The sequence below is a fragment of the Oncorhynchus mykiss genome, chromosome 11 (assembly GCF_013265735.2).
Source record: "Oncorhynchus mykiss isolate Arlee chromosome 11, USDA_OmykA_1.1, whole genome shotgun sequence".
Classification (NCBI taxonomy): domain Eukaryota; kingdom Metazoa; phylum Chordata; class Actinopteri; order Salmoniformes; family Salmonidae; genus Oncorhynchus; species Oncorhynchus mykiss.
This window is the reverse complement of record NC_048575.1, coordinates 4847963-4875462: the sequence shown is the minus strand read 5'-3', so window position 1 is coordinate 4875462 and position 27500 is coordinate 4847963. Positions and strand designations below refer to the sequence as shown.

The window sequence follows — 27500 nt, the reverse complement described above, 5'->3', positions numbered from 1 at the left end:
TACTAGGGGTTCTACCATATCTACTAGGGGATCTACTAGGAGCTCTACCATCTCTACTAGGGGCTCTAACAGGGGCTCTACCATCTCTACTAGGGGCTCTACTAGGAGCTCTACTAGGGGCTCTACTAGGAGTTCTACAAAGCTCTACTAGGGGCTCTACCATCTCTACTAGGGGCTCTACTAGGGGCTCTACCATCTCTACTAGGGGCTCTACCATCTCTACTAGGGGCTCTACTAGGAGTTCTACTAGGGGCTCTACTAGGAGCTCTACCATCTCTACTAGGGGCTCTACTAGGGGCTCTACTAGGGGCTCTACTAGGGGCTCTACTAGGAGCTCTACCATCTCTACTAGGGGCTCTACTAGGAGTTCTACTAGGGGCTCTACTAGGAGCTCTACCATCTCTACTAGGGGCTCTACTAGGAGATCTACTAGGGGCTCTACTAGGAGCTCTACCATCTCTACTAGGGGCTCTACTAGGGGCTCTACCATCTCTACTAGGGGCTCTACTAGGAGCTCTACAATCTCTACTAGGGGCTCTACTAGGGGCTCCACCATCTCTACTAGGGGCTGTACTAGGTGCTCTACCATCTCTACTAGGGGTTCTACCATATCTACTAGGGGATCTACTAGGAGCTCTACCATCTCTACTAGGGGCTCTAACAGGGGCTCTACCATCTCTACTAGGGGCTCTACTAGGAGCTCTACTAGGGGCTCTACTAGGAGTTCTACAAAGCTCTACTAGGGGCTCTACCATCTCTACTAGGGGCTCTACTAGGGGCTCTACCATCTCTACTAGGGGCTCTACCATCTCTACTAGGGGCTCTACTACCATCTCCACTAAGGGCTCTACTAGGGGCTCTACTACCATCTCTACTAGGGGCTCTACTAGGGGCTCTACTAGGGGCTCTACTACCATCTCCACTAGGGGCTCTACTAGGGGCTCTACTACCATCTCCACTAGGGGCTCTACTAGGGGCTCTACCATCTCTACTAGGGGCTCTACTAGGGGCTCTACCATCTCTACTAGGGGCTGTACTAGGAGCTCTACCATCTCTACAAGGGGTTCTACCATCTCTACTAGGGGCTCTACTGGGAGCTCTACCATCTCTACTAGGGGCTCTACCAGGGGCTCTACCATTTCTACTAGGGGCTCTACAAGGGGCTCTACCATCTCTACTAGGGGCTCTACTAGGAGTTCTACAAAGCTATACTAGGGGCTCTACCATCTCTACTAGGGGCTCTACTAGGGACTCTACCATCTCTACTAGGGGCTCTACCATCTCTACTAGGGGCTCTACCATCTCTTCTAGGGGCTCTACTAGGGGCTCTACTTGGGGCTCTACCATCTCTACTAGGGGCTCTACTAGGAGCTCTACTACCATCTCCACTAGGTGCTCTACCATCTCTACTAGGGGCTCTACTACCATCTCTACTAGGGGCTCTACTAGGGGCTCTACTAGGGCTCTACTACCATCTCCACTAGGGGCTCTTGTAGGGGCTCTACTACCATCTCCACTAGGGGCTCTACTGCTCTACTACTGCCCTACTAGAATCTGAAGTCAAATGTCTACTGTTTGTTGTTTCTGGTGCTTCTGTCCCCAACCAAGGAGGGCCCACAGCAGCACCTAGATCTTCTATACAAATTCTGTGAGACCTGGGTCCTGACAGTAAATCTCAGTAAGACAAAATAATGGTAAGAAGGGCCTTCTATGCCATCAAAAGGAACATAAAATTCGACATACCAATTAGCATCTGGCTAAAAATACTTGAATCAGTCATAGAACCCAATGCCCTTTATGGTTGTGAGGTCTGGGGTCCTCTCACCAACCAAGATTTCACAACATGGGACAAACGTCAAATTGACACACTGCATGCAGAATTCTGCAGAAATATCCCGATTCCCAAACTTTCCATAACAAAGCCATCACCTACAGAAAGGTGAACCTGGAGAAGAGTCCCCTAAGCAAGCTGGTCCTGGGAATCTGTTCACAAACACAAACACACCCCACAGAGCCCCAGGACAGCAGCACAATTAGACCCAAACAAATCATGAGATGTGTGCTCACTGCCCACAAAATGAGGTGGAAACTGAGCTGCACCTCCTAACTTTCTGCCAAATGTATGACCATATTAGAGACACATATTTCCCTCAGATTACAGAGATCCACAAAGAATTCGAAAACAAATCCTGATAAAATGTTGATTAACACCCATATCTACTAGGTGAAATACCACAGGGTGACATTACAGCCGCAAGAAAAGGGCAACCAGTGAAGAACAAACACCATTGTAAACACCATTGTAAACACCATTGTAAACACCATTGTTAACACAACCCATATTTATGTTGATTTATTTTCCCTTTTGTACTTTAACTATTTGCATGTCGTTACCACACTGTATATTGACCTCATATGACATTTCAAATGTCTTTATTCTTTTGAAACTTATGTGAGTGTAATGTTTACTGTTAATTTGTATATTATCTACCTCGCTTGCTTTGGCAATGTTAACATATGTTTCCCATGCCAATAAAGCCCCTTGAATTGAGAGACAGGGAGAGGGTGGGAAGCAGAGAGAGAAAGAAAGAGAGAGGAAGACAAATGGGTACATAATACTGTCATCATGAGTTAAACCATTGAGGCCAGGAAAGTAGCTCTTTCCCTCTCCCTTGCTCCCCCCCCCCCCCCCCCCCCCACCCTTCTCTCTCTCTCCCTTTCAATTCAATTCAATTTTAATCAGGCTTTAGTGGCATGGAAAACAGATGTTTACATTGCCAAAGTAAACGGAATAGACAATAAACAAAAGGGACATAAACAAGGGAAATAAACAATCAGTAAACATTACACTCACACAACTTTTTAAAGAATATAGACATTTGAAATGTTATATTATTTGGCTTTGTGCAGCGTTTCTCTCGGAGCTGTAGGGCTGCGGCAGCCAGGCAGGGAGTATTTGGTTAAGAGGCGTGGAAAAGTGCCCTCCCCCGGGCCGCTCCACACGTCTGCTGTTCTGTTGGCCTTATTTATTGTGAGACGCTCATGCAGGCTTTTCAACAACATGTGGAGATGTTTCTACTATCTACTATTACACAGTGGAGCGAACATAAAGCTATGGTTAGCTCTGGTTAGCATGGCTGATTGGCTACGGTTAGCACTGGTTAACATGGCTGATAGGCTACGGTTAGCTCTGGTTAGCATGGCTGATAGGCTACGGTTAGCTCTTGTTAGCATGGCTGATAGGCTACGGTTAGCTCTGGTTAGCATGGCTGATAGGCTACGGTTAGCTCTGGTTTGCATGGCTGGTAGGCAACAGTTAGCTCTGGTTAGCATGGCTGATAGGCTACGGTTAGCATGGCAGTAATTGACTACAGTGAAGAGGAGAGAACATAACTCTGTCTCCCCAGCAGGTGGCTATGGTCAACAAACCAAATGCATGGCTTATTTGCTAGGTGAGGTTCATTTGAACAAATATAAGTTTCGTAGTAATTCTTATGCTGTTGTGGGTGTATTGATATAAATAGGACACGTGACATCCTTGGCAACTTTGAGAAAAAACACTTTATATCAGAGTTGTCTCGAAATGGCTATGCATATTCATGACATGAGGCATCTTTCTCCATTGAATACAGGCGGTTGATGTCAATACCCCTCATCAGATTACATTAATGAGACGTATCCACCAACCCTCAGAAAGTAGGCGGGATCTAGACAGCCCGCTGTGCCACTTTGAGGACAACGAATCCCATTGTTAGGGTGGAGAGACGTTTATCTTGTCGGTATATCAATAATCGTTGGATTAGATCTGTGGTAGATAGGCTACAGTTAGTTACGGTTAGCGCTGATAGGCTACAGTTAGCTACGGTTAGCGCTGATAGGCTACAGTTAGCTATGGCTAGCGCTGATAGGCAACAGTTAGGTACAGCTAACGCTGATACAGTAGGCTACAGTTAGCTATTAGCATGGCTACTGAGAATAGAGGAGGCTTTTTGAGCATAGCTAGTGAGTTTATGGTGTCTCTGGTACAGGCCTCTTATACCAGAGTAACTACCTGTGTAAGTGTGTTATAATTATAGTTCCCTCAGCCATCTTGGGATAATGACTACAGTATGTAATGTAAAGTAGTGCTTTCTGTTGGAGAACGCATTAAGTTTGTTGAGGTTCTCTGACAGAAACCAACCATGAAGGGAAACAACATGGCAGCTAGCCTGATCTACTTTTAGAATTAAAGAAAGAAAGAGAGAGAGAGAGACAGAGAGAGAGAGAGAGAGAGAGAGACAGAGAGAGCGAGAGAGAGAGAGAGACCCATAGAGAAAGACGCAGAGAGAGAGCGAAAGACAGAGAGAGAGAGAGAGAGAGTGACAGAGAGAGAGAGAGAGAGAGAGAGAAAGAGAAAGAGAGAGAGAAAGACCCAGAGAGAAAGATGCAGAGAGAGAGCGAAAGACAGAGAGAGAGAGAAAGACAGAGAGAGAGAGAGAGAGACAGAGAGAAAGACAGAGAGAGAGAGAGAGAGACAGAGAGAGAGAGAGAGAGAGAGAGAGAGAGAGAGAGAGAGAGAGAGAGAGAAAGAGAAAGAGAAAGACCCAGAGAGAAAGACGCAGAGAGAGAGAAAGCTAGAGCAAGTTATATTTATGGGTGGAATCTAGGGTATAAATCACCATGGTCTCAGCTCTTAAACAAATACAAATAGGATCTCAGAGAACAGGGGATAAAACAACAAAGGAAGAACATGACTGAGGCTTCTTAAGGGCCCACCATCATGTTTCCATCTGTGTTGATTCTTCTTAAGAGGAGGGGGAAGAGAGAGGAGGAGAGAGGAAGGCGAGGAGAGGGAGAGAGAAAAGGAGAGGAAGAGAGAAGAGGACAGGAAGAGAGAAGAGGCGAGGAAGAGAAGAGGAGAGGGAGAGAGGAGAGGGAGAGAGAAGAGGAGCGAAGAGGAGAGGAGAGGGAGAGAGAAGAGGAGAGGAAGAGAGAAGAGGAGAGAAGGGGAGAGGAAGAGAGAAGAGGAGAGGAAGAAAGAAGAGGAGAGGGAGAGAGAAGAGGAGAGAAGGGGAGAGGAAGAGAGAAGAGGAGAGGGTTAGGGTTAGAGAGAACACATAAAGGGGTGGGTGGCAGCGGCGGTGCTGGTAGTGGTGGTGTGTTTTGGGGGGGGGGGGGGGGGGGGGGGGGGTGCCGGTTGAGGTGGTGTGTGTTTGGGGGGGTGCTGGTAGTGGTGGTGTGTGTTGGGGGGGGGGGGGGGGGGGTGCCGGTTGAGGTGGTGTGTGTTTGGGGGGGTGGGGGTGAATAAGTCTGTAACTGTCATTACTGTTGTGGACATTGGGGGAAAAGTCCTTGTTTCTGATATTGCCCTTTGTAGAAATGCAAAGAGAAGCTAGTTGAAAAGGGGCTATAGCAGGGTTAGGTGAGGAGGAGAGGAGAGACAAGGTAGGATGGTTAGGAAAGGAGAGGAGAGGAGAGACAAGGTAGGAGGGTTAGGGGAGTAGAGGAGAGACAAGGTAGGAGGGTTAGGGGAGGAGAGGAGAGACAAGGTAGGAGGGTTAGGGGAGGAGAGGAGAGGAGAGACAAGGTAGGAGGGTTAGGGGAGGAGAGGAGAGACAAGGTAGGAGGGTTAGGGGAGGAGAGGAGAGGAGAGACAAGGTAGGAGGGTTAGGGGAGGAGAGGAGAGACAAGGTAGGAGGGTTAGGGGAGTAAAGGAGAGACAACGTAGGAAGGTTATGGGAGGAGTAGAGGAGAGACAAGGTAGGAGGGTTAGTGGAGGAGAGGAGAGACAAGGTAGGATGGTTATGGGAGGAGTAGAGGAGAGACAAGGTAGGAGGGTTAGGGGAGGAGAGGAGAGACAAGGTAGGAGGGTTAGGGGAGGAGAGGAGAGGAGAGACAAGGTATGAGGGTTAGGGAAGGAGAGAAGAGACAAGGTAGGAAGGTTAGGGGAGGAGAGGAGAGACAAGGTAGGAGGGTTAGGGGAGGAGGGGAGAGACAATGTAATAAAGTTTGGAGAGGAGAGACACGGTAAGAAAGCTACGAGGACTGAGGAGAGACACCAAGAAAGTTAGGGAAGGAGAGGACAGACAAGTTAGGAAGTTGAGGAGAGGAGACTAAAGTAGAGAAGAGAAATACATGTCAATTCAGGGCAGTTCAACATTACAGTATATTATCTGTGTTCCTCACCTGGCATCTGATAGCTGTATGGAGCCTGGCCCGTCTGAGGTGTGCTGAAACCAGAGCTGTAGCTGAGGAAGCCTGTCTGTCCCGGGGATTGGGACTGGCTCAGTCCCCCCTCTGTCTTTATACCTGCCCATAATGGACCTGAATCAGTTAGTAACACCACATTGATTTGACGCACACACAACTCACTGCTGTCAGACAACTCTAAACCAGGCACTTTGAGACACATCTCTATCTCTATGTTTAAAGCAATTTAGTATTATATTAAACAGAGCTAGCTTTATATTAAATACAACTAAATATATTAGTATTGTTATCGTTATTATTGTCTCTGTTATTAAACTGAATAATTTTACATGTAGGACAGATTTTTTTTTAAATCAGTTTGCTAGTCACTGTTCTAATTTATAAATTAATAATACACCTAATCCTCACTTCAGAATCAACTCGTTTGGGGGTTTAAAAATTAACAACACTAATGTAGATTGAAGTTATACAAGAAATATAACATTGTAAAGCATGTTTGAATGACGTAGCACGTTTGAATGATGTAGCATGTTTGAATGACGTAGCATGTTTGAATGATGTAGTATGTTTGAATGATGTAGCATGTTTGAATGATGTAGCATGTTTGAATGATGTAGCATGTTTGAATGATGTAGCATGTTTGAATGATGTAGCATGTTTGAATGATGTAGCATGTTTGAATGATGAAGCATGTTTAAATGGCTAAAAGATGGACGATCTCTGAATTATTGCTCAAGGAATAAAAACAACACACTTGCTACTAGTGTTTGTTGTTAGTCCAACTGCCAGTCGGTTATATTGACTCAAAGTCAACCTCTTTCCTATGCCATGGCAGGTTCACTACCACTCAAACAAACACTCTGTGCGTTCCGAATCGCATGCTATTCTCTATATACTAGTGCACTGCTTCTGGTGAAAAGTAGTGCACTACATAGGGGATAGGGTATCATTGTGATGCATGTTCTAAATTCCTAAGTCATATTGGACATTTTGTGGGGGGGTTCAAGGCCTTTTAAAGCCTACGGACAAATGAAGAACATCGTTGTGTACTTTGCTGTTTCGTTCCCATGACGCCTGAAGACACCGTTTTGGTTGTTGTTGTTTTGAAATGTATATTGGTTCCGATCTGAGTGAATAGCTTGATAAGAATTTATTTTATTTTATTATTATTATTATTTTTTAATGGTTGCAGGGAATATGGTGCAGGAACCAACGACCAACGGAATATGGTGCAGGAACCAACGACCAACGGAATATGGTGCAGGAACCAACGACCAACGGAATATGGTGCAGGAACCAACGACCAACGGAATATGGTGCAGGAACCAACGACCAACGGAATATGGTGCAGGAACCAACGACCAACGGAATATGGTGCACGAACCAACGACCAACGGAATATGGTGCAGGAACCAACGACCAACGGAATATGGTGCAGGAACCAACGACCAACGGAATATGGTGCACGAACCAACGACCAACGGAATATGGTGCAGGAACCAACGACCAACGGAATATGGTGCACGAACCAACGACCAACGGAATATGGTGCACGAACCAACGACCAACGGAATATGGTGCAGGAACCAACGACCAACGGAATATGGTGCAGGAACCAACGACCAACGGAATATGGTGCACGAACCAACGACCAACGGAATATGGTGCAGGAACCAACGACCAACGGAATATGGTGCAGGAACCAACGACCAACGGAATATGGTGCAGGAACCAACGACCAACGGAATATGGTGCAGGAACCAACGACCAACGGAATATGGTGCACGAACCAACGACCAACGGAATATGGTGCAGGAACCAATGACCAACGGAATATGGTGCAGGAACCAACGACCAACGGAATATGGTGCAGGAACCAACGACCAACGGAATATGGTGCATGAACCAACGACAAACGGAATATGGTGCACGAACCAACGACAAACGGAATATGGTGCACGAACCAACGACAAACGGAATATGGTGCACGAACCAACGACAAACGGAATATGGTGCACGAACCAACGACCAACGGGATATGGTGCAGGAACCAACGACCAACGTTGTTTTATCGTGGGAACTGTTTGTCCAGAGCTAAGTGTTTATTTACCTCGGTGAAGAGTTGTATAGCACGTACTACTACCAAGACTACACAACTAGCATGCCATTTTAATATATATATATATATATATATATATATATATATATATATATATATATACATATTAAAATGGCATGCTAGTTGTGTAGTCTTGGTTTTAAAAATATAATATATATTAGTTGAATAAGAACTAATATTATAATATTATGAACATCATAACATTACTTTGAATTAGAACAGGAAAAATATAAAGATTAATCTTTATGAAAATAACGTTTATTTACAGAGCCTTCAGAAGGTCTTCATTCTCCTGGACTTGTTCCGCATTTTGTTGTGTTACAGCCTGAATTCAAAATGGATTGAATAGATGTTTTTATTTCTCACCCGTCTACACACAATACACCATAATTACAAAGTGAAAACACGTTTCAAAATGGATTGAAAATGAAATACAGAAATATCTCATTTACATAACAATCACCTTTGGTAGCAATTACAACTGTGAGTCTTTCTAGGTAAGTCTCTAAGAGATTTGCACACCTGAATTGTACAATATTTGCAGATTATTCTTTTAAAAAATTATTTAAGCTCTGTCAAGTTGGTTGTTGATCATTGCTAGATAGCTATTTTCAAGTCTTGCCATAGATTTCCAAGCTTATTTAAGTCAAAATTGTAACTAGGCCAGTCAGGAACATTCACTGTCTTCCTGGTAAGCAACTCCAGTGTAGATTTGGCCTTGTGTTTTAGGTTATTGTTCTGCTGAAAAGGTGAATTTGTCTCCCAGTGTCTGGTGGAAAGCAGACTGAACCAGGTTTTATTGATACACCATCTAAAGTGTAATTAATAACTTCACCATTCTCAAAGGGATATTTAATGTCTACTTTTCTTTACCCATCTACCAATAGGTGCCCTTCTTTACCCATCTACCAATAGGTGCCCTTCTTTACCCATCTACCAATAGGTGCCCTTCTTTACCCATCTACCAATAGGTGCCCTTCTTTACCCATCTACCAATAGGTGCCCTTCTTTACCCATCTACCAATAGGTGCCCTTCTTTACCCATCTACCAATAGGTGCCCTTCTTTACCCATCTACCAATAGGTGCCCTTCTTTACCCATCAACCAATAGGTGCCCTTCTTTACCCATCTACCAATAGGTGCCCTTCTTTACCCATCTACCAATAGGTGCCCTTCTTTACCCATCTACCAATAGGTGCCCTTCTTTACCCATCTACTAATAGGTGCCCTTCTTTACCCATCTACCAATAGGTGCCCTTCTTTACCCATCTACCAATAGGTGCCCTTCTTTACCCATCTACCAATAGGTGCCCTTCTTTACCCATCTACCAATAGGTGCCCTTCTTTACCCATCTACCAATAGGTGCCCTTCTTTACCCATCTACCAATAGGTGCCCTTCTTTACCCATCTACCAATAGGTGCCCTTCTTTACCCATCTACCAATAGGTGCCCTTCTTTACCCATCTACCAATAGGTGCCCTTCTTTACCCATCTACCAATAGGTGCCCTTCTTTATGAGGAAATGGAAAACCTCCCTGGTCTTTGGGGTTGAATCTGTGTTTGAAATTCACTGCTCGACTGAGGGACCTCACAGATAATTATATGTGGGATGCCGATATGATGTAGTCATTCAAACATCACGTTAAACACTATTATTGCACACAAGAGTCCATGCAACTTATTACGTGCCTTTTTAAACACATTTTTAGTCCTGAACTTATTTAGGCTTGCCGTAACAAAGAGCTTGAATACATATTGACTTAAGACATTTCAGCTTTACAATTATTATTAATTTGTAAAAAAATATAAAAAAATGTCTAAAAACACAATTCCCACTTTGACATTATGTGGTGTTTGTGTGTTGTCCAGTGACACACAATCTCAATTTAATTCATTTAAAACTCAACACAACAACACACTTGAGGGCCCTGTATCTTTATCACATATAGACATATTATTATCACACTTAATTCTATATTACAAAAGATACGTGTAATATAGCTCTAACTGTAAGTAATATAAGTGTATTTGCATGTGTGGCATGAGGTGCCCTGATGATACGGATACATCTAGTATGCAGAAATGGAAGTGATGGGTTTGAAATGGAAGTGATGGGTTTGAAATGGAAGTGATGGGTTTGAAATGGAAGTGATGGGTTTGAAATGGAAGTGATGGGTTTGAAATGGAAGTGATGGGTTTGTAATGTAAAGTTAATGTAATATTCAGGAGGCATGGGTTTGGCCTGTGCTTACCATAGGCAGGTATCCCGTAGGGTTGTCCAGGCTGGGGGTAGCTAGCATAGGCTGCTGCCTGCTGCATTCCTGTGGTGTACTGTGTCTGACCATACGCAGACATATTTTGGGATGGAGGAGTAGGGAGAATATGTGGATACGGTCTGCTATTTCAGAAAAGAAACAAGGAGAAGAGAGAGATAGAGAGAAATAAATAAAATGAAAGAAAGAGAGAAAGAAAGAAAGAAAGAAAGAAAGAAAGGAGAGAAAGAAAGAAAAAAAGAAAGTTTGAGAGAGAAGGAAAGAAAGAGAGGGAGAGAGAGAAAGAGAGAGAGAAAGAAAGAGAGGGAGAGAGAGAAAGAGAGAAAGAAAGAGAGGAAGAGAGAGAAAGAGAGAGAGAAAGAAAGAGAGGAAGAGAGAGAAAGAGAGAGAGAAAGAAAGAGAGGAAGAGAGAGAAAGAGAGAGAGAGAGAAAGAGAGGAAGAGAGAGAAAGAGAGAGAGAAAGAAAGAGAGGAAGAGAGAGAAAGAGAGATAGAGAGAAAGAGAGAGAGAAAGAAAGAGAGGAAGAGAGAGAAAGAGAGAGAGAAAGAAAGAGAGGAAGAGAGGGTTACGTAGTTGTCAGAAGCTCGTAAAGAGAGATAGTATTTAGTTCCAGAGTGAGACTAGCACTAGGACAGCAAAATGAGAAGTATACATCGCAAAGGACAAGATAATAATTACAACTGATTTTGTAAGTGCACAAACGGCAGACATCCAGGCAAACAAAGCAGGTAGAAACCTCCACATCTCGCAGCAGGATCTAATTAAAGGAACCCAATGAAGTTGGGATGCCGTTTATTTTCTAAAGCTAAATAAAAGAAGCCTTACTTGGAAGGATAAATCTGTGAGGAGAACTGGTGTGTTTGTCTTGGGCTGAAGCCACTGGTTCCAATAACTGAGAGAGAGAGAGTTGAAGAGAAAGAAGGGGGGGGGGGGCAAGTACATATTTAAACATTAAAGATATAAGGTAAATATTATCTTTCGCCAACAGAACTTCTGGATTCCTAGGAAAGTGTAATTGCGTTGCGTTCCTCCATTTATTTCCCCAACCTTATTTAAGGTTTAAAACCCGGGGCGCAATAATGAAGTAAAATAATCAGGTAAAAACCCTGAGGGTTTATTCTGCTGACCAGCGTATATTCTGTGTGTATCTCTGGCTGTCCCAAATGGCACCCATAGGAGAACCCTTTCTGGTTCCAGGTAGAACCCCTTTGGGTTCCATGTAGAACCTTTTCCAACAGATGTTGGAAACCCTAACCCTGGAACCAAAAAGAGTTCTCACATGGGACAGCCGAAGAAACATTTTTGGAACCCTTTTTTTCTAAGAGTGTAAGGAATAGGGTGCTATTTGGGATATAACCTGTGAGATACTTTGGCGCTGCCATGACGACAGCTAGGCTGGTGTAAACACACTCAGAATGGTCTGAATCAATGTGGGCCTGTTGCCTGGGGCCTGCCTCAAATGGAACCCTATTAGCGCACTACTTTTGACCAGGGCCCATATATGTAGGGAATAGTGTGCCATTTGTGATCCAGAACCCAGGCTTCAAGGCCTGGCCAGGACCAAATTGAAAGTGATTGCTTGTAACTAGCGCTGCCACATTATCATTCCTTCATGAAACGCACGGCGTATCACTGTGGATGCACTTCCTAATCAACGTTTTTCAACACAAACCTACGGTGACCAATGCTGCATTTTCACCTTGTCTTTGCACTTACTAAAGGCTATTTTAAGTCAGTGCATGGTGTATAGTTTTGAGTAAAAATCTTTAAAATATATTTTTGTTAAAATGACACACCAAATGTAATACAGGTACACTTTTTGAAATGATAAACATTTTTATTGATCCATTATTAATCATTAGAAACAATAAATACAGTTAGTAAATTTGCATCTCAGTGCTAGAGGCGTTTACCACAGACCCTGTTTTGATCCTGGCCTGTATCACATTGGGAGTCCCATAGGGCGCCGCACAATTGGCCCAGCGTGCGTCAGGGTCAGGGTTTGACCCGGGGCAGGCCGTCATTATAAATAAGAATTTGTTCTTAACTGACTTGCCTAGTTAAATGAAGGTTCAAATAAAAAATAAAAATCACTGAACCGGGTTCAAATGTCAACTGACACCGTTCTATAACATCTGTCTAATTGGACAAAAAAAAACAAAGTATTTAGTTTCCGTAGGGACGGGGAGGGGGATACTAAGGATGTGTCCCAAATGGCATCCTATTTTATATATAGTGCACCATTGTTGACCAGAGACTATGGGTCTTTGACTATGGGCCCTGGTCTAAAGTAGTGCACTATATATGGAATAGGGTGCAATTTAAGACAAACTACTGTAGATGTCTGGCATGTAACTGTAACTGTATGTAACTGTAAGTAACTGTAACTGTATGTAACTGTAACTTTATGGGTAGTACTGGGTAGTGAGGTGATGTTTAATTATACTGGGTAGTGATGTTTAATTATACTGGGTAGTAATGTTTAATTATACTGGGTAGTGATGTTTAATTATACTGGGTAGTGATGTTTAATTATACTGGGTAGTGATGTTTAATTATACTGGGTAGTAATGTTTAATTATACTGGGTAGTGATGTTTAATTATACTGGGTAGTGATGTTTAATTATACTGGGTAGTGATGTTTAAATATACTGGGTAGTGATGTTTAACTATACTGGGTAGTGATGTTTAATTATACTGGGTAGTGAGGTGATGTTTAATTATACTGGGTAGTGATGTTTAATTACACTGGGTAGTGATGTTTAATTATACTGAGTAGTGATGCTCAATTATACTGGGTAGTGATGTTTAACTATACTGGGTAGTGATGTTTAATTATACTGGGTAGTGAGGTGATGTTTAATTATACTGGGTAGTGATGTTTAATTACACTGGGTAGTGATGTTTAATTATACTGAGTAGTGATGTTTAATTACACTGGGTAGTGATGTTTAATTATACTGGGTAGTGATGTGATGTTTAATTATACTGGGTAGTGGTGTTTAATTATACTGGGTAGTGATGTTTAATTATACTGGGTAGTGATGTTTAATTATACTGGGTAGTGATGTTTAATTATACTGGGTAGTGATGTGATGTTTAATTATACTGGGTAGTGATGTGATGTTTAATTATATTGGGTAGTGATGTTTAATTATAGTGGGTAGTGATGTTTCATTATACTGGGTAGTGAGGTGATGTTTAATTATACTGTGTAGTGAGGTGATGTTTAATTATACTGGGTAGTGATGTTTAATTACACTGGGTAGTGATGTTTAATTATACTGAGTAGTGATGCTTAATTATACTGGGTAGTGATGTTTAATTATACTGGGTAGTGGTGTTTAATTATACTGAGTAGTGATGCTCAATTATACTGGGTAGTGATGTTTAATTATATTGGGTAGTGGTGTTTAATTATACTGAGTAGTGATGCTCAATTATACTGGGTAGTGATGTGATGTTTAATTATACTGGGTAGTGGTGTTTAATTATACTGGGTAGTGATGTTTAATTATACTGGGTAGTGATGTTTAATTATACTGGGTAGTGAGGTGATGTTTAATTATACTGGGTAGTGGTGTTTAATTATACTGGGTAGTGATGTTTAATTATACTGGGTAGTGATGTTTAATTATACTGGGTAGTGATGTTTAATTATACTGGGTAGTGATGTGATGTTTAATTATACTGGGTAGTGATGTGATGTTTAATTATATTGGGTAGTGATGTTTAATTATAGTGGGTAGTGATGTTTCATTATACTGGGTAGTGAGGTGATGTTTAATTATACTGTGTAGTGAGGTGATGTTTAATTATACTGGGTAGTGATGTTTAATTACACTGGGTAGTGATGTTTAATTATACTGAGTAGTGATGCTTAATTATACTGGGTAGTGATGTTTAATTATACTGGGTAGTGGTGTTTAATTATACTGAGTAGTGATGCTCAATTATACTGGGTAGTGATGTTTAATTATATTGGGTAGTGGTGTTTAATTATACTGAGTAGTGATGCTCAATTATACTGGGTAGTGATGTGATGTTTAATTATACTGGGTAGTGGTGTTTAATTATACTGGGTAGTGATGTTTAATTACACTGGGTAGTGATGTTTAATTATACTGAGAAGTGATGCTCAATTATACTGGGTAGTGATGTTTAATTATACTGGGTAGTGATGTTTAATTATACTGGGTAGTGATGTTTAATTATACTGGGTAGTGATGTTTAATTATACTGGGTAGTGAGGTGATGTTTAATTATACTGGGTAGTGAGGTGATGTTTAATTATACTGGGTAGTGATGTTTAATTATACTGGGTAGTGATGTTTAATTATACTGGGTAGTGAGGTGATGTTTAATTATACTGGGTAGTGATGTTTAATTATACTGGGTAGTGATGTTTAATTATACTGGGTAGTGATGTTTAATTATACTTGGTAGTGATGTTTAACTATACTGGATTAGTGATGTTTAATTATACTGTGTAGTGATGTGATGTTTAATTATACTGGGTAGTGATGTTTAACTATACTGGGTAGTGATGTTTAATTATACTGGGTAGTGAGGTGATGTTTAATTATACTGTGTAGTGAGGTGATGTTTAATTATACTGAGTAGTGATGCTCAATTATACTGGGTAGTGATGTGATGTTTAATTATACTGGGTAGTGGTGTTTAATTATACTGGGTAGTGATGTTTAATTATACTGGGTAGTGATGTTTAATTATACTGGGTAGTGAGGTGATGTTTAATTATACTGGGTAGTGAGGTGATGTTTAATTATACTGGGTAGTGATGTTTAATTATACTGGGTAGTGATGTTTAATTATACTGGGTAGTGAGGTGATGTTTAATTATACTGGGTAGTGATGTGATGTTTAATTATACTGGGTAGTGATGTTTAATTATAATGGGTAGTGAGGTGATGTTTAATTATACTGTGTAGTGAGGTGATGTTTAATTATACTGGGTAGTGATGTTTAATTACACTGGTTAGTGATGTTTAATTATACTGAGTAGTGATGCTTAATTATACTGGGTAGTGATGTGATGTTTAATTATACTGGGTAGTGGTGTTTAATTATACGGGGTAGTGATGTTTAATTATACTGGGTAGTGAGGTGATGTTTAATTATACTGGGTAGTGATGTTTAATTATACTGGGTAGTGATGTTTAATTATACTGGGTAGTGAGGTGATGTTTAATTATACTGGGTAGTGATGTTTAATTATACTGGGTAGTGATGTGATGTTTAATTATACTGGGTAGTGATGTTTAATTATAATGGGTAGTGATGTTTAATTATACTGGGTAGTGATGTTTAATTATACTGGGTAGTGATGTGATGTTTAATTATACTGGGTAGTGGTGTTTAATTATACTGGGTAGTGATGTTTAATTATACTGGGTAGTGAGGTGATGTTTAATTATACTGGGTAGTGAGGTGATGTTTAATTATACTGGGTAGTGATGTTTAATTATACTGGGTAGTGATGTTTAATTATATTGGGTAGTGATGTTTAATTATACTGGGTAGTGATGTTTAATTATACTGGGTAGTGATGTGATGTTTAATTATACTGGGTAGTGGTGTTTAATTATACTGGGTAGTGATGTTTAATTATACTGGGTAGTGAGGTGATGTTTAATTATACTGGGTAGTGAGGTGATGTTTAATTATACTGGGTAGTGATGTTTAATTATACTGGGTAGTGATGTTTAATTATACTGGGTAGTGATGTTTAATTATACTGGGTAGTGATGTGATGTTTAATTATACTGGGTAGTGATGTGATGTTTAATTATACTGGGTAGTGATGTGATGTTTAATTATACTGGGTAGTGATGTTTAATTATATTGGGTAGTGATGTTTAATTATATTGGGTAGTGATGTTTAATTATACTGGGTAGTGATGTTTAATTATACTGGGTAGTGATGTTTAATTATACTGGGTAGTGATGTGATGTTTAATTATGCTGGGTAGTGGTGTTTAATTATACTGGGTAGTGATGTGATGTTTAATTATACTGGGTAGTGATGTGATGTTTAATTATACTGGGTAGTGATGTGATGTTTAATTATACTGGGTAGTGATGTTTAATTATATTGGGTAGTGATGTTTAATTATATTGGGTAGTGATGTTTAATTATATTGGGTAGTGATGTTTAATTATACTGGGTAGTGATGTTTAATTATACTGGGTAGTGATGTTTAATTATACTGGGTAGTGATGTGATGTTTAATTATGCTGGGTAGTGGTGTTTAATTATACTGGGTAGTGATGTTTAATTATACTGGGTAGTGATGTTTAATTATACTGGGTAGTGAGGTGATGTTTAATTATACTGGGTAGTGATGTGATGTTTAATTATACTGGGTAGTGATGTTTAATTATACTGGGTAGTGATGTTTAATTATACTGGGTAGTGATGTTTAATTATACTGGGTAGTGATTTGATGTTTAATTATACTGGGTAGTGATGTTTAATTATACTGGGTAGTGATGTTTAATTATACTGGGTAGTGATGTTTAATTATACTGGGTAGTGATGTTTAATTATACTGGGTAGTGATGTTTAATTATACTGGGTAGTGATGTTTAATTATACTGGGTAGTGATGTTTAATTATATTGGGTAGTGATGTTTAATTATACTGGGTAGTGAGGTGATGTTTAATTATACTGGGTAGTGATGTTTAATTATACTGGGTAGTGATGTTTAATTATATTGGGTAGTGATGTTTAATTATACTGGGTAGTGATGTTTAATTATACTTGGTAGTGATGTTTAACTATACTGGATTAGTGATGTTTAATTATACTGTGTAGTGATGTGATGTTTAATTATACTGGGTAGTGATGTTTAACTATACTGGGTAGTGATGTTTAATTATACTGGGTAGTGAGGTGATGTTTAATTATACTGTGTAGTGAGGTGATGTTTAATTATACTGAGTAGTGATGCTCAATTATACTGGGTAGTGATGTGATGTTTAATTATACTGGGTAGTGGTGTTTAATTATACTGGGTAGTGATGTTTAATTATACTGGGTAGTGATGTTTAATTATACTGGGTAGTGAGGTGATGTTTAATTATACTGGGTAGTGAGGTGATGTTTAATTATACAGGGTAGTGATGTTTAATTATACTGGGTAGTGATGTTTAATTATACTGGGTAGTGAGGTGATGTTTAATTATACTGGGTAGTGATGTGATGTTTAATTATACTGGGTAGTGATGTTTAATTATAATGTGTAGTGAGGTGATGTTTAATTATACTGTGTAGTGAGGTGATGTTTAATTATACTGGGTAGTGATGTTTAATTACACTGGTTAGTGATGTTTAATTATACTGAGTAGTGATGCTTAATTATACTGGGTAGTGATGTGATGTTTAATTATACTGGGTAGTGGTGTTTAATTATACGGGGTAGTGATGTTTAATTATACTGGGTAGTGAGGTGATGTTTAATTATACTGGGTAGTGATGTTTAATTATACTGGGTAGTGATGTTTAATTATACTGGGTAGTGATGTGATGTTTAATTATACTGGGTAGTGATGTTTAATTATAATGGGTAGTGATGTTTAATTATACTGGGTAGTGATGTTTAATTATACTGGGTAGTGATGTGATGTTTAATTATACTGGGTAGTGGTGTTTAATTATACTGGGTAGTGATGTTTAATTATACTGGGTAGTGAGGTGATGTTTAATTATACTGGGTAGTGAGGTGATGTTTAATTATACTGGGTAGTGATGTTTAATTATACTGGGTAGTGATGTTTAATTATACTGGGTAGTGATGTTTAATTATACTGGGTAGTGATGTGATGTTTAATTATACTGGGTAGTGATGTGATGTTTAATTATACTGGGTAGTGATGTTTCATTATAATGGGTAGTGATGTTTAATTATACTGGGTAGTGATGTTTAATTATACTGAGTAGTGAGGTGATGTTTAATTATACTGGGTAGTGATGTTTAATTATATTGGGTAGTGATGTTTAATTATACTGGGTAGTGATGTTTAATTATACTGGGTAGTGATGTTTAATTATACTGGGTAGTGATGTGATGTTTAATTATGCTGGGTAGTGGTGTTTAATTATACTGGGTAGTGATGTTTAATTATACTGGGTAGTGATGTTTAATTATACTGGGTAGTGAGGTGATGTTTAATTATACTGGGTAGTGATGTGATGTTTAATTATACTGGGTAGTGATGTTTAATTATACTGGGTAGTGATGTTTAATTATACTGGGTAGTGATGTTTAATTATACTGGGTAGTGATTTGATGTTTAATTATACTGGATTAGTGATGTTTAATTATACTGGGTAGTGATGTTTAATTATACTGGGTATTGATGTTTAATTATACTGGATAGTGAGGTGATGTTTAATTATAATGGGTAGTGAGGTGATGTTTAATTATACTGGGTAGTGATGTTTAATTATATTGGGTAGTGAGGTGATGTTTAATTATACTGGGTAGTGATGTTTAATTATACTGGGTAGTGATGTTTAATTATACTGGGTAGTGATGTTTAATTATACTGGGTAGTGAGGTGATGTTTAATTATACTGGATTAGTGATGTTTAATTATACTGGGTAGTGATGTTTAATTATACTGGGTAGTGATGTTTAATTATACTGGGTAGTGAGGTGATGTTTAATTATACTGGGTAGTGAGGTGATGTTTAATTATACTGGGTAGTGATGTTTAATTATACTGGGTAGTGAGGTGATGTTTAATTATACTGGGTAGTGATGTTTAATTATATTGGGTAGTGATGTTTAATTATACTGGGTAGTGATGTTTAATTATACTGGGTAGTGATGTTTAATTATACTGGGTAGTGATGTTTAATTATACTGGGTAGTGAGGTGATGTTTAATTATACTGTGTAGTGAGGTGATGTTTAATTATACTGGGTAGTGATGTTTAATTACACTGGGTAGTGATGTTTAATTATACTGAGTAGTGATGCTTAATTATACTGGGTAGTGATGTGATGTTTAATTATACTGGGTAGTGGTGTTTAATTATACTGGGTAGTGGTGTTTAATTATACTGGGTAGTGAAGTTTAATTATACTGGGTAGTGAAGTTTAATTATACTGGGTAGTGAAGTTTAATTATACTGGGTAGTGGTGTTTAATTATACTGGGTAGTGGTGTTTAATTATACTGGGTAGTGATGTTTAATTATACTGAGTAGTGATGCTTAATTATACTGGGTAGTGATGTGATGTTTAATTATACTGGGTAGTGATGTTTAATTATACTGGGTAGTGGTGTTTAATTATACTGGGTTGTGAAGTTTAATTATACTGGGTAGTGATGTTTAATTATACTGGGTAGTGAGGTGATGTTTAATTATACTGGGTAGTGATCTTTAATTATACTGGGTAGTGATGTTTAATTATACTGGGTAGTGATGTTTAATTATACTGGGTAGTGATGTCTAATTATACTGGGTAGTGAGGTGATGTTTAATTATACTGGCTAGTGAGGTGATGTTTAATTATACTGGGTAGTGATGTTTAATTATACTGGGTAGTGATGTTTAATTATACTGGGTAGTGATGTCTAATTATACTGGGTAGTGAGGTGATGTTTAATTATACTGGGTAGTGATGTTTAATTATACTGGGTAGTGATGTTTAATTTTACTGGGTAGTGATGTGATGTTTAATTATACTGGGTAGTGATGTTTAATTATACTGGGTAGTGAGGTGATGTTTAATTATACTGGGTAGTGAGGTGATGTTTAATTACACTGGGTAGTGATGTTTAATTATACTGGGAAGTGAGGTGATGTTTAATTATACTGGGTAGTGATGTTTAATTATATTGGGTAGTGATGTTTAATTATACTGGGTAGTGATGTTTAATTATACTGGGTAGTGATGTTTAATTATACTGGGTAGTGATGTTTAATTATACTGGGTAGTGAGGTGATGTTTAATTATACTGGGTAGTGATGTTTAATTATAATGGGTAGTGATGTTTAATTATACTGGGTAGTGATGTTTAATTATACTGGGTAGTGATGTTTAACTATACTGGGTAGTGATGTTTAATTATACTGGGTAGTGAGGTGATGTTTAATTATACTGTGTAGTGAGGTGATGTTTAATTATACTGGGTAGTGATGTTTAATTACACTGGGTAGTGATGTTTAATTATACTGGGTAGTGATGTTTAATTATACTGGGTAGTGAGGTGATGTTTAATTATACTGGGTAGTGAGGTGATGTTTAATTATACTGGGTAGTGAGGTGATGTTTAATTATACTGTGTAGTGAGGTGATGTTTAATTATACTGGGTAGTGATGTTCAATTATACTGGGTAGTGATGTTTAATTATACTGGGTAGTGAGGTGATGTTTAATTATACTGGGTAGTGAGGTGATGTTTAATTATACTGGGTAGTGAGGTGATGTTTAATTATACTGTGTAGTGAGGTGATGTTTAATTATACTGGGTAGTGATGTGATGTTTAATTATATTGGGTAGTGATGTGATGTTTAATTATACTGTGTAGTGAGGTGATGTTTAATTATACTGGGTAGTGATGTTTAATTATACTGGGTAGTGATGTGATGTTTAATTATACTGGGTAGTGATGTTTAATTATACTGGGTAGTGATGTTTAATTATACTGGGTAGTGATGTGATGTTTAATTATACTGTGTAGTGAGGTGATGTTTAATTATACTGGGTAGTGATGTGATGTTTAATTATACTGGGTAGTGATGTGATGTTTAATTATACTGTGTAGTGAGGTGATGTTTAATTATACTGGGTAGTGATGTTTAATTATACTGGGTAGTGATGTGATGTTTAATTATACTGGGTAGTGATGTTTAATTATACTGGGTAGTGATGTTTAATTATACTGTGTAGTGAGGTGATGTTTAATTATACTGGGTAGTGATGTGATGTTTAATTATATTGGGTAGTGATGTGATGTTTAATTATACTGTGTAGTGAGGTGATGTTTAATTATACTGGGTAGTGATGTTTAATTATACTGGGTAGTGATGTGATGTTTAATTATACTGGGTAGTGATGTTTAATTATACTGGGTAGTGATGTTTAATTATACTGGGTAGTGATGTGATGTTTAATTATACTGTGTAGTGAGGTGATGTTTAATTATACTGGGTAGTGATGTTTAATTATACTGGGTAGTGATGTTTAATTATACTGGGTAGTGATGTTTAATTATACTGGGTAGTGATGTGATGTTTAATTATACTGGGTAGTGATGTTTAATTATACTGTGTAGTGAGGTGATGTTTAATTATACTGGGTAGTGATGTGATGTTTAATTATACTGGGTAGTGATGTTTAATTATACTGGGTAGTGATGTTTAATTATACTGGGTAGTGATGTTTAATTATACTGGGTAGTGATGTTTAATTATACTGGGTACTGATGTGATGTTTAATTATACTGGGTAGTGATGTGATGTTTAATTATACTGGGTAGTGATGTTTAATTATACTGGGTAGTGATGTGATGTTTAATTATACTGGGTAGTGATGTTTAATTATACTGGGTAGTGAGGTGATGTTTAATTATACCGGGTACTGATGTGATGTTTAATTATACTGGGTAGTGATGTTTAATTATACTGGGTAGTGATGTTTAATTATACCGGGTACTGATGTGATGTTTAATTATACTGGGTAGTGATGTTTAATTATACTGGGTAGTGAGGTGATGTTTAATTATACTGGGTACTGATATGATGTTTAATTATACTGGGTAGTGATGTTTAATTATACTGGGTAGTGATGTTTAATTATACTGGGTATTAATGTGATGTTTGGCGGAGTTGGAAAAGATGACCATATATTGCTGACATACAACATGATTTGGATACAGATCCGGTTGAGGAAACAGGAAACCAGATCATTCTACTGCTCTGCTATTCACACATTATATTTTATTTTACGCAGCACGCAAACACACACACGGGTCCCCTCCCGTCTCACCTGATCCTGAGAAGCTGTCTAGGGAGGCGTCGGCTACTGGGGTGGTGATGTCACTGCTGATTATTGGTTCTGTTTTCACTGGGGACAAAGACAACACACACACCGTCAGCACACACACACACACACACACCGTCAGCATACACACACACACACACCATCGGCCCACACACACACACACACACACACACACACACACACACACACACACACACACACACACACACACACACACACACACACACACACACACACACACACACACACACACACACACACACACACACACACACACACACACACACACACACACCAACTGACACTATGACTGGTGGGTTTAGTAGTTTGGGATGTCTTTGAACATACACCCAAAACTACACCAGAACTACACCGGAACTACAGCCAGAACTACAGCCGGAACTACAACCGGAACTACAGCCGGAACTACAGCCAGAACACACTCAGTGGAATGTGCTATGAACAATACTGTGTTGAAATGCAGGAGGGGAAATATTTGACTAACATTCATCACAACTTCTACATTCTGTTCTTTTAGACTAGAGCCTAATCATTTTTTTCAAAATGGAATTTATAATAATAATGTTTGTTGGATTAATTTTAGGGATCATCTACATGTAATTATATGGGATTAACATGAAAATAAAACATGACGCTCCTCAGCGTAGATTACAATAAATGATCTCTCAACACACTTTAAGAATGTTTGAGGAAAATAGAACATTTGCCTAATTGTTAATCGATTAAACCAACAGAGAAACTTTCCTCATTTCAACCTGTTGACTTAACTATGAATAAAAAAACAAACCCTAATTTAACAGCTCTTCTCTGCACTGTCTTTTCGTTTGTCCCATACACTGTTACGGCAAGAATTCAACAGTAACAGGCAAACTACAATCCCGTCAATACATTTTAATCCATCAATCAATCAATCAAAGTAATCTATCAATTCATATATAATTAACATTATATATCCAATTAACATTCTAATTCATTGTCACTAATTACTGTATGGCTTACCCCAGGTTATAATGTAGCGTCAGGGGGAAAGAAAGATTAACACAGTCAATGGTAGTAGGATACTGGTGTAAAATGGCCCCTGCATGGAGAGGGAGTCAGTCTGCATGGACGTGCAAATACGATTGAAATGTCAAGACAATATAGTGTGTATAAAATCTGTTTTAAGTACTGTAGCGAATGGAGCGTGACCCCATGCCCCGCTGAGCCTCTCAGAGTTATAACACTGATGGCTCAGTGGAGAGGATTTTACAGTTATCTGACAGCTAGGGAATCTTTGAAATCAATCCATTTCACATCAGGCAGCAAGCAGGCTTTGGGATGGGATGGGAAGGGGTGGGGGGTGATATAGAGAAGAGGAAGGGAGCAAAACAAATTCACATCATGTGGGTAAAGGGAGTCATGCTTGATGTGTCTCTCATGTTTTTAAAGAAGCTTTTCCCTGTCGTGTTTTACTTTGATCATTCTGCTGAGGAATTGTTGACGAGAGAGTGGGAGGGAGAGAGGGAGGGAGGGAGAGAGGGAGGGAGAGAGGGAGGAAGAGAGAGAGGGAGGGAGAGAGGGAGGGAGAGTATGAGGGAGAGGGGAAGGGAGGGAGAGAGGGAGGGAGAGTATGAGGGAGAGAGGGAGGGAGACTATGAGGGAGAGTATGAAAGAGTGTAGGAGGAAGAGTGGGAGGGAGAGAGAGAGTAGACAGGAGAGTGGGAGGGAAAGTAGAAGGGAGAGTAGGAGGGAGAGTGGGAGGGAGAGTAGGAGGGAGAGTAGGAGGGAGAGGAGAGTGGGAGGGAGAGTAGGAGGGAGAGTAGGAGGGAGAGTGGGAGGGAGAGCAGGAGGGAGAGTAGGAGGGAGAGTAGGACGGAGAGTGTTTTTGGAATAACACATTTAGGGAGAGAGGGAGGGAGAGAGGGAGGGAGAGTATGAGGGAGAGTGGGAGGAAGAGTGGGAGGGAGAGGGAGAGTAGGCAGGAGAGTGGGAGGGAGAATAGGCAGGAAAGTGGGAGGGAAAGTAGAAGGGAGAGTAGGAGGGAGAGTCGGAGGAAGAGTAGGAGGGAGAGTAGGAGGGAGAGTAGAAGGGAGAGTAGGAGGGAGAGTTGAGAGGAGAGTAGGAGGGAGAGTGTTTTTGGAATAACACATTTAGGTAGAGATAATACAATACAGAGAAATAGGATGTGTTTGTGTGTCTGTGCACGTGAGTGTGTGTGTGTGTGTGTGTGTGTGTGTGTCTGTGCACGTGAGTGTGTGTGTGTGTCTGTGCACGTGAGTGTGTGTGTGTGTGTGTGTGTGTGTGTGTGTGTGTGTACTAGCTAATATAGTGAGGGGACATCGTGGTGTAACACTGCATGCACAGACTAAAGGTCACACTCAGGTGTTCACAGAGAAACACACGATAACCACCGCACTCATGAAACACAGCATGGAACAACGGCAGACAGGAACCAATCAATCAATCAATCAATCAAAACAAGGCACGGTGTCCACAGGATCCATAACCCAGCCAGTCTCAAACCATGCGTCACACACTCAACATAACACGAGTGCAACAATGACATTAACGCCATGAAAGGCACAATAGTTGAAGAAACTCTTAGAATTAAAAATAGATTTGTTATCAATTGAGAACAGTTAATTAATTGGGATCTTTTCATTCATAGTGGTATAAAAAAAAAAGAGTAAAAGCACAAGATGTTTTTTTTTTCTTCTCTTTCTTGTCTTTTCTAAGTTGAAACACCAAGTATTGTCCTTTCATTGTTATCCACACCTGAACTGCACCGACCTGCAGCCGACTGTGAGCTAGTGCTTAACAACCAGTCAGCTGTGGTGAGCATTGTGATGTTATCACCTATATGGGAAACAGAGAATAGGATACATGACAATCTGACTTCACCGCGGCTCTACGACAGGCTCTTTGACCCGCAGAGGACAAATTACACCCTACTTCCTACGGAGAGCACTGCTTTTGTCAAACAATCGGTCAAAAGTAGTGCACTACATAGGGAATAGGGTACAATTTGGGACGCACCCACTCCCTAAACCACAAGAAAGCGTTATCCCTTTTTCCTATCAAGATGACATTTTTTTTTAAGGTAGACTTTGAAGCGCATGAGTGGGTTTGTAATAGCGCCCTGCTAGCGACGTAGGTTCAACGAGAGAGAGTGGTGGTTTGAGAGGACACAACAAGCCTACTCACCTGAGTCAATAGGGACATGTACAAACCACATGCAAAACTACAACCCATTTTCATACCATGAGCTTTTGAATAATTACATGGGCGTTTAAATATACTGCTAATAGTTCCTCTGTAAACACAGAGACAATAGCATCAGATTTACAAAGCAGATCGTTTTCATATCGTTTTCATATCTAGATCAAATACAAGGGGCCCTTTTTTAAATTGTGTATTAAAACCAAATGCAGTAAGTCTACAAGCCATCGGGTCACTAGTAGTTTCCCATGTTATTCAGAAGTACAGAGAAGTAGACGGGAGGAAAGTAGTTGGCACCACGTTTTCATTTGTTGACTTCACCTTTTGAAAATGGAAAACAGATCGCGATTACCAACGGGGTAAGCACCTGGAGACGTTTTATTGCCATTCAGGCATTTCACAACTTTAGCAGATGCATAAAACGATACACACAGGAAGAGGTGAGGTTGGAAAAAAGAAAAAAGTCCCCCTCTTTCTCCGCTCTGCTACCCGTACAAACTTAAATTGTACAACCGATGAAGCTACTACGCAAATTGGTAGAATGGTTGTGATTACAACGGAGTGTATTTTCTGCACAGTAATAGTCACAACGTTTTCTGTACAAATATAAATTTGTGCCACAACCATTGTGTCAAGTTTACCGTTTGAATGTGTTACATCAGTATTTATCCGATTGTCTACAGGACTCAGCCTATTCCTCTCCCGTGTCCTATAGTGAATTTAGAGTCCACACAGCGAAAGTGAGGGAAGCATTAAGGAAGAAAATCCCAGAGCACATACCTTCAGTACCATTGGGGGTCATGGAATTGGTATTGATATGGGAGTTGTCGAGGCTGGGACCATTAGGGGATTCACGGCTGTGAGGACTGGCTAGATCCTGCATGTCCATAGACCTGACGGACGAGAGACACACACGCACACACACGCACACACACACACACACACACACACACACACACACACACACACACACACACACACACACACACACACACACACACACACACACACACACACACACACACACACACACACACACACACACACACACACACACACACATTTACTCACATCTTGCCAGAACCATCAAGGGAAAACAAATGGTAAAGAGCCTATAGATGTATTCGTTTTAAACATGTTTTTTCTCTTAAACCTACTGACAACAACACGGGTAAAACTGTTGATTTGAAATGTTTATACATTGAAAGTAAACAAATAAAAACATCTCAACTGGAGCTTGAGAATTGTTGTTATTGTATCTAAAAGCTATAAATACTATCAATAGATTGAACTAAGTTCGGGAAAGACAAACATAATGTTACCTCTGCCTATTAATGTTATCTCTGCGTATTAAAGTTATCTCCATTTATTAATGTTATCTCCATTTATTAATGTTATCTCCATTTATTAATGTTATCTCCATTTATTAATGTTATCTCCATTTATTAATGTTATCTCTGCCTATTAATGTTATCTCTGCCTATTAATGTTATCTCTGCGTATTAAAGTTATCTCCATTTATTAATGTTATCTCCATTTATTAATGTTATCTCCATTTATTAATGTTATCTCTGCCTATTAATGTTATCTCTGCCTATTAATGTTATCTCTGCGTATTAAAGTTATCTCCATTTATTAATGTTATCTCCATTTATTA

General features: G+C 39.5%; 1 protein-coding gene across 19 annotated transcripts in view; it reads right to left on the bottom strand.

Annotated features, from left to right (window-relative positions):
• eya1 (EYA transcriptional coactivator and phosphatase 1) overlaps positions 1 to 27500 on the bottom strand; it is a 136441-nt gene that overhangs the window by 80723 nt on the left and 28218 nt on the right. For 3 of the 19 annotated variants that reach the window (XM_036934677.1, XM_036934676.1, XM_036934682.1), the window contains 6 exons: positions 26624 to 26736; positions 25400 to 25480; positions 22610 to 22678; positions 11408 to 11474; positions 10562 to 10707; positions 6166 to 6303 (listed from right to left, as the gene is read on the bottom strand). In XM_036934677.1, coding sequence (XP_036790572.1) covers positions 6166 to 6303; positions 10562 to 10707; positions 11408 to 11474; positions 22610 to 22678; positions 25400 to 25480; positions 26624 to 26732 — 610 coding nt within the window. In that variant the 5' untranslated portion in view covers positions 26733 to 26736. Of the gene's footprint in view, positions 1 to 6165; positions 6304 to 10561; positions 10708 to 11407; positions 11475 to 22609; positions 22688 to 25399; positions 25481 to 26623; positions 26737 to 27500 lie in introns of all 19 variants that reach the window. The other 16 variants (XM_036934679.1, XM_036934684.1, XM_036934678.1 and 13 more) reach the window with 13 other exon arrangements.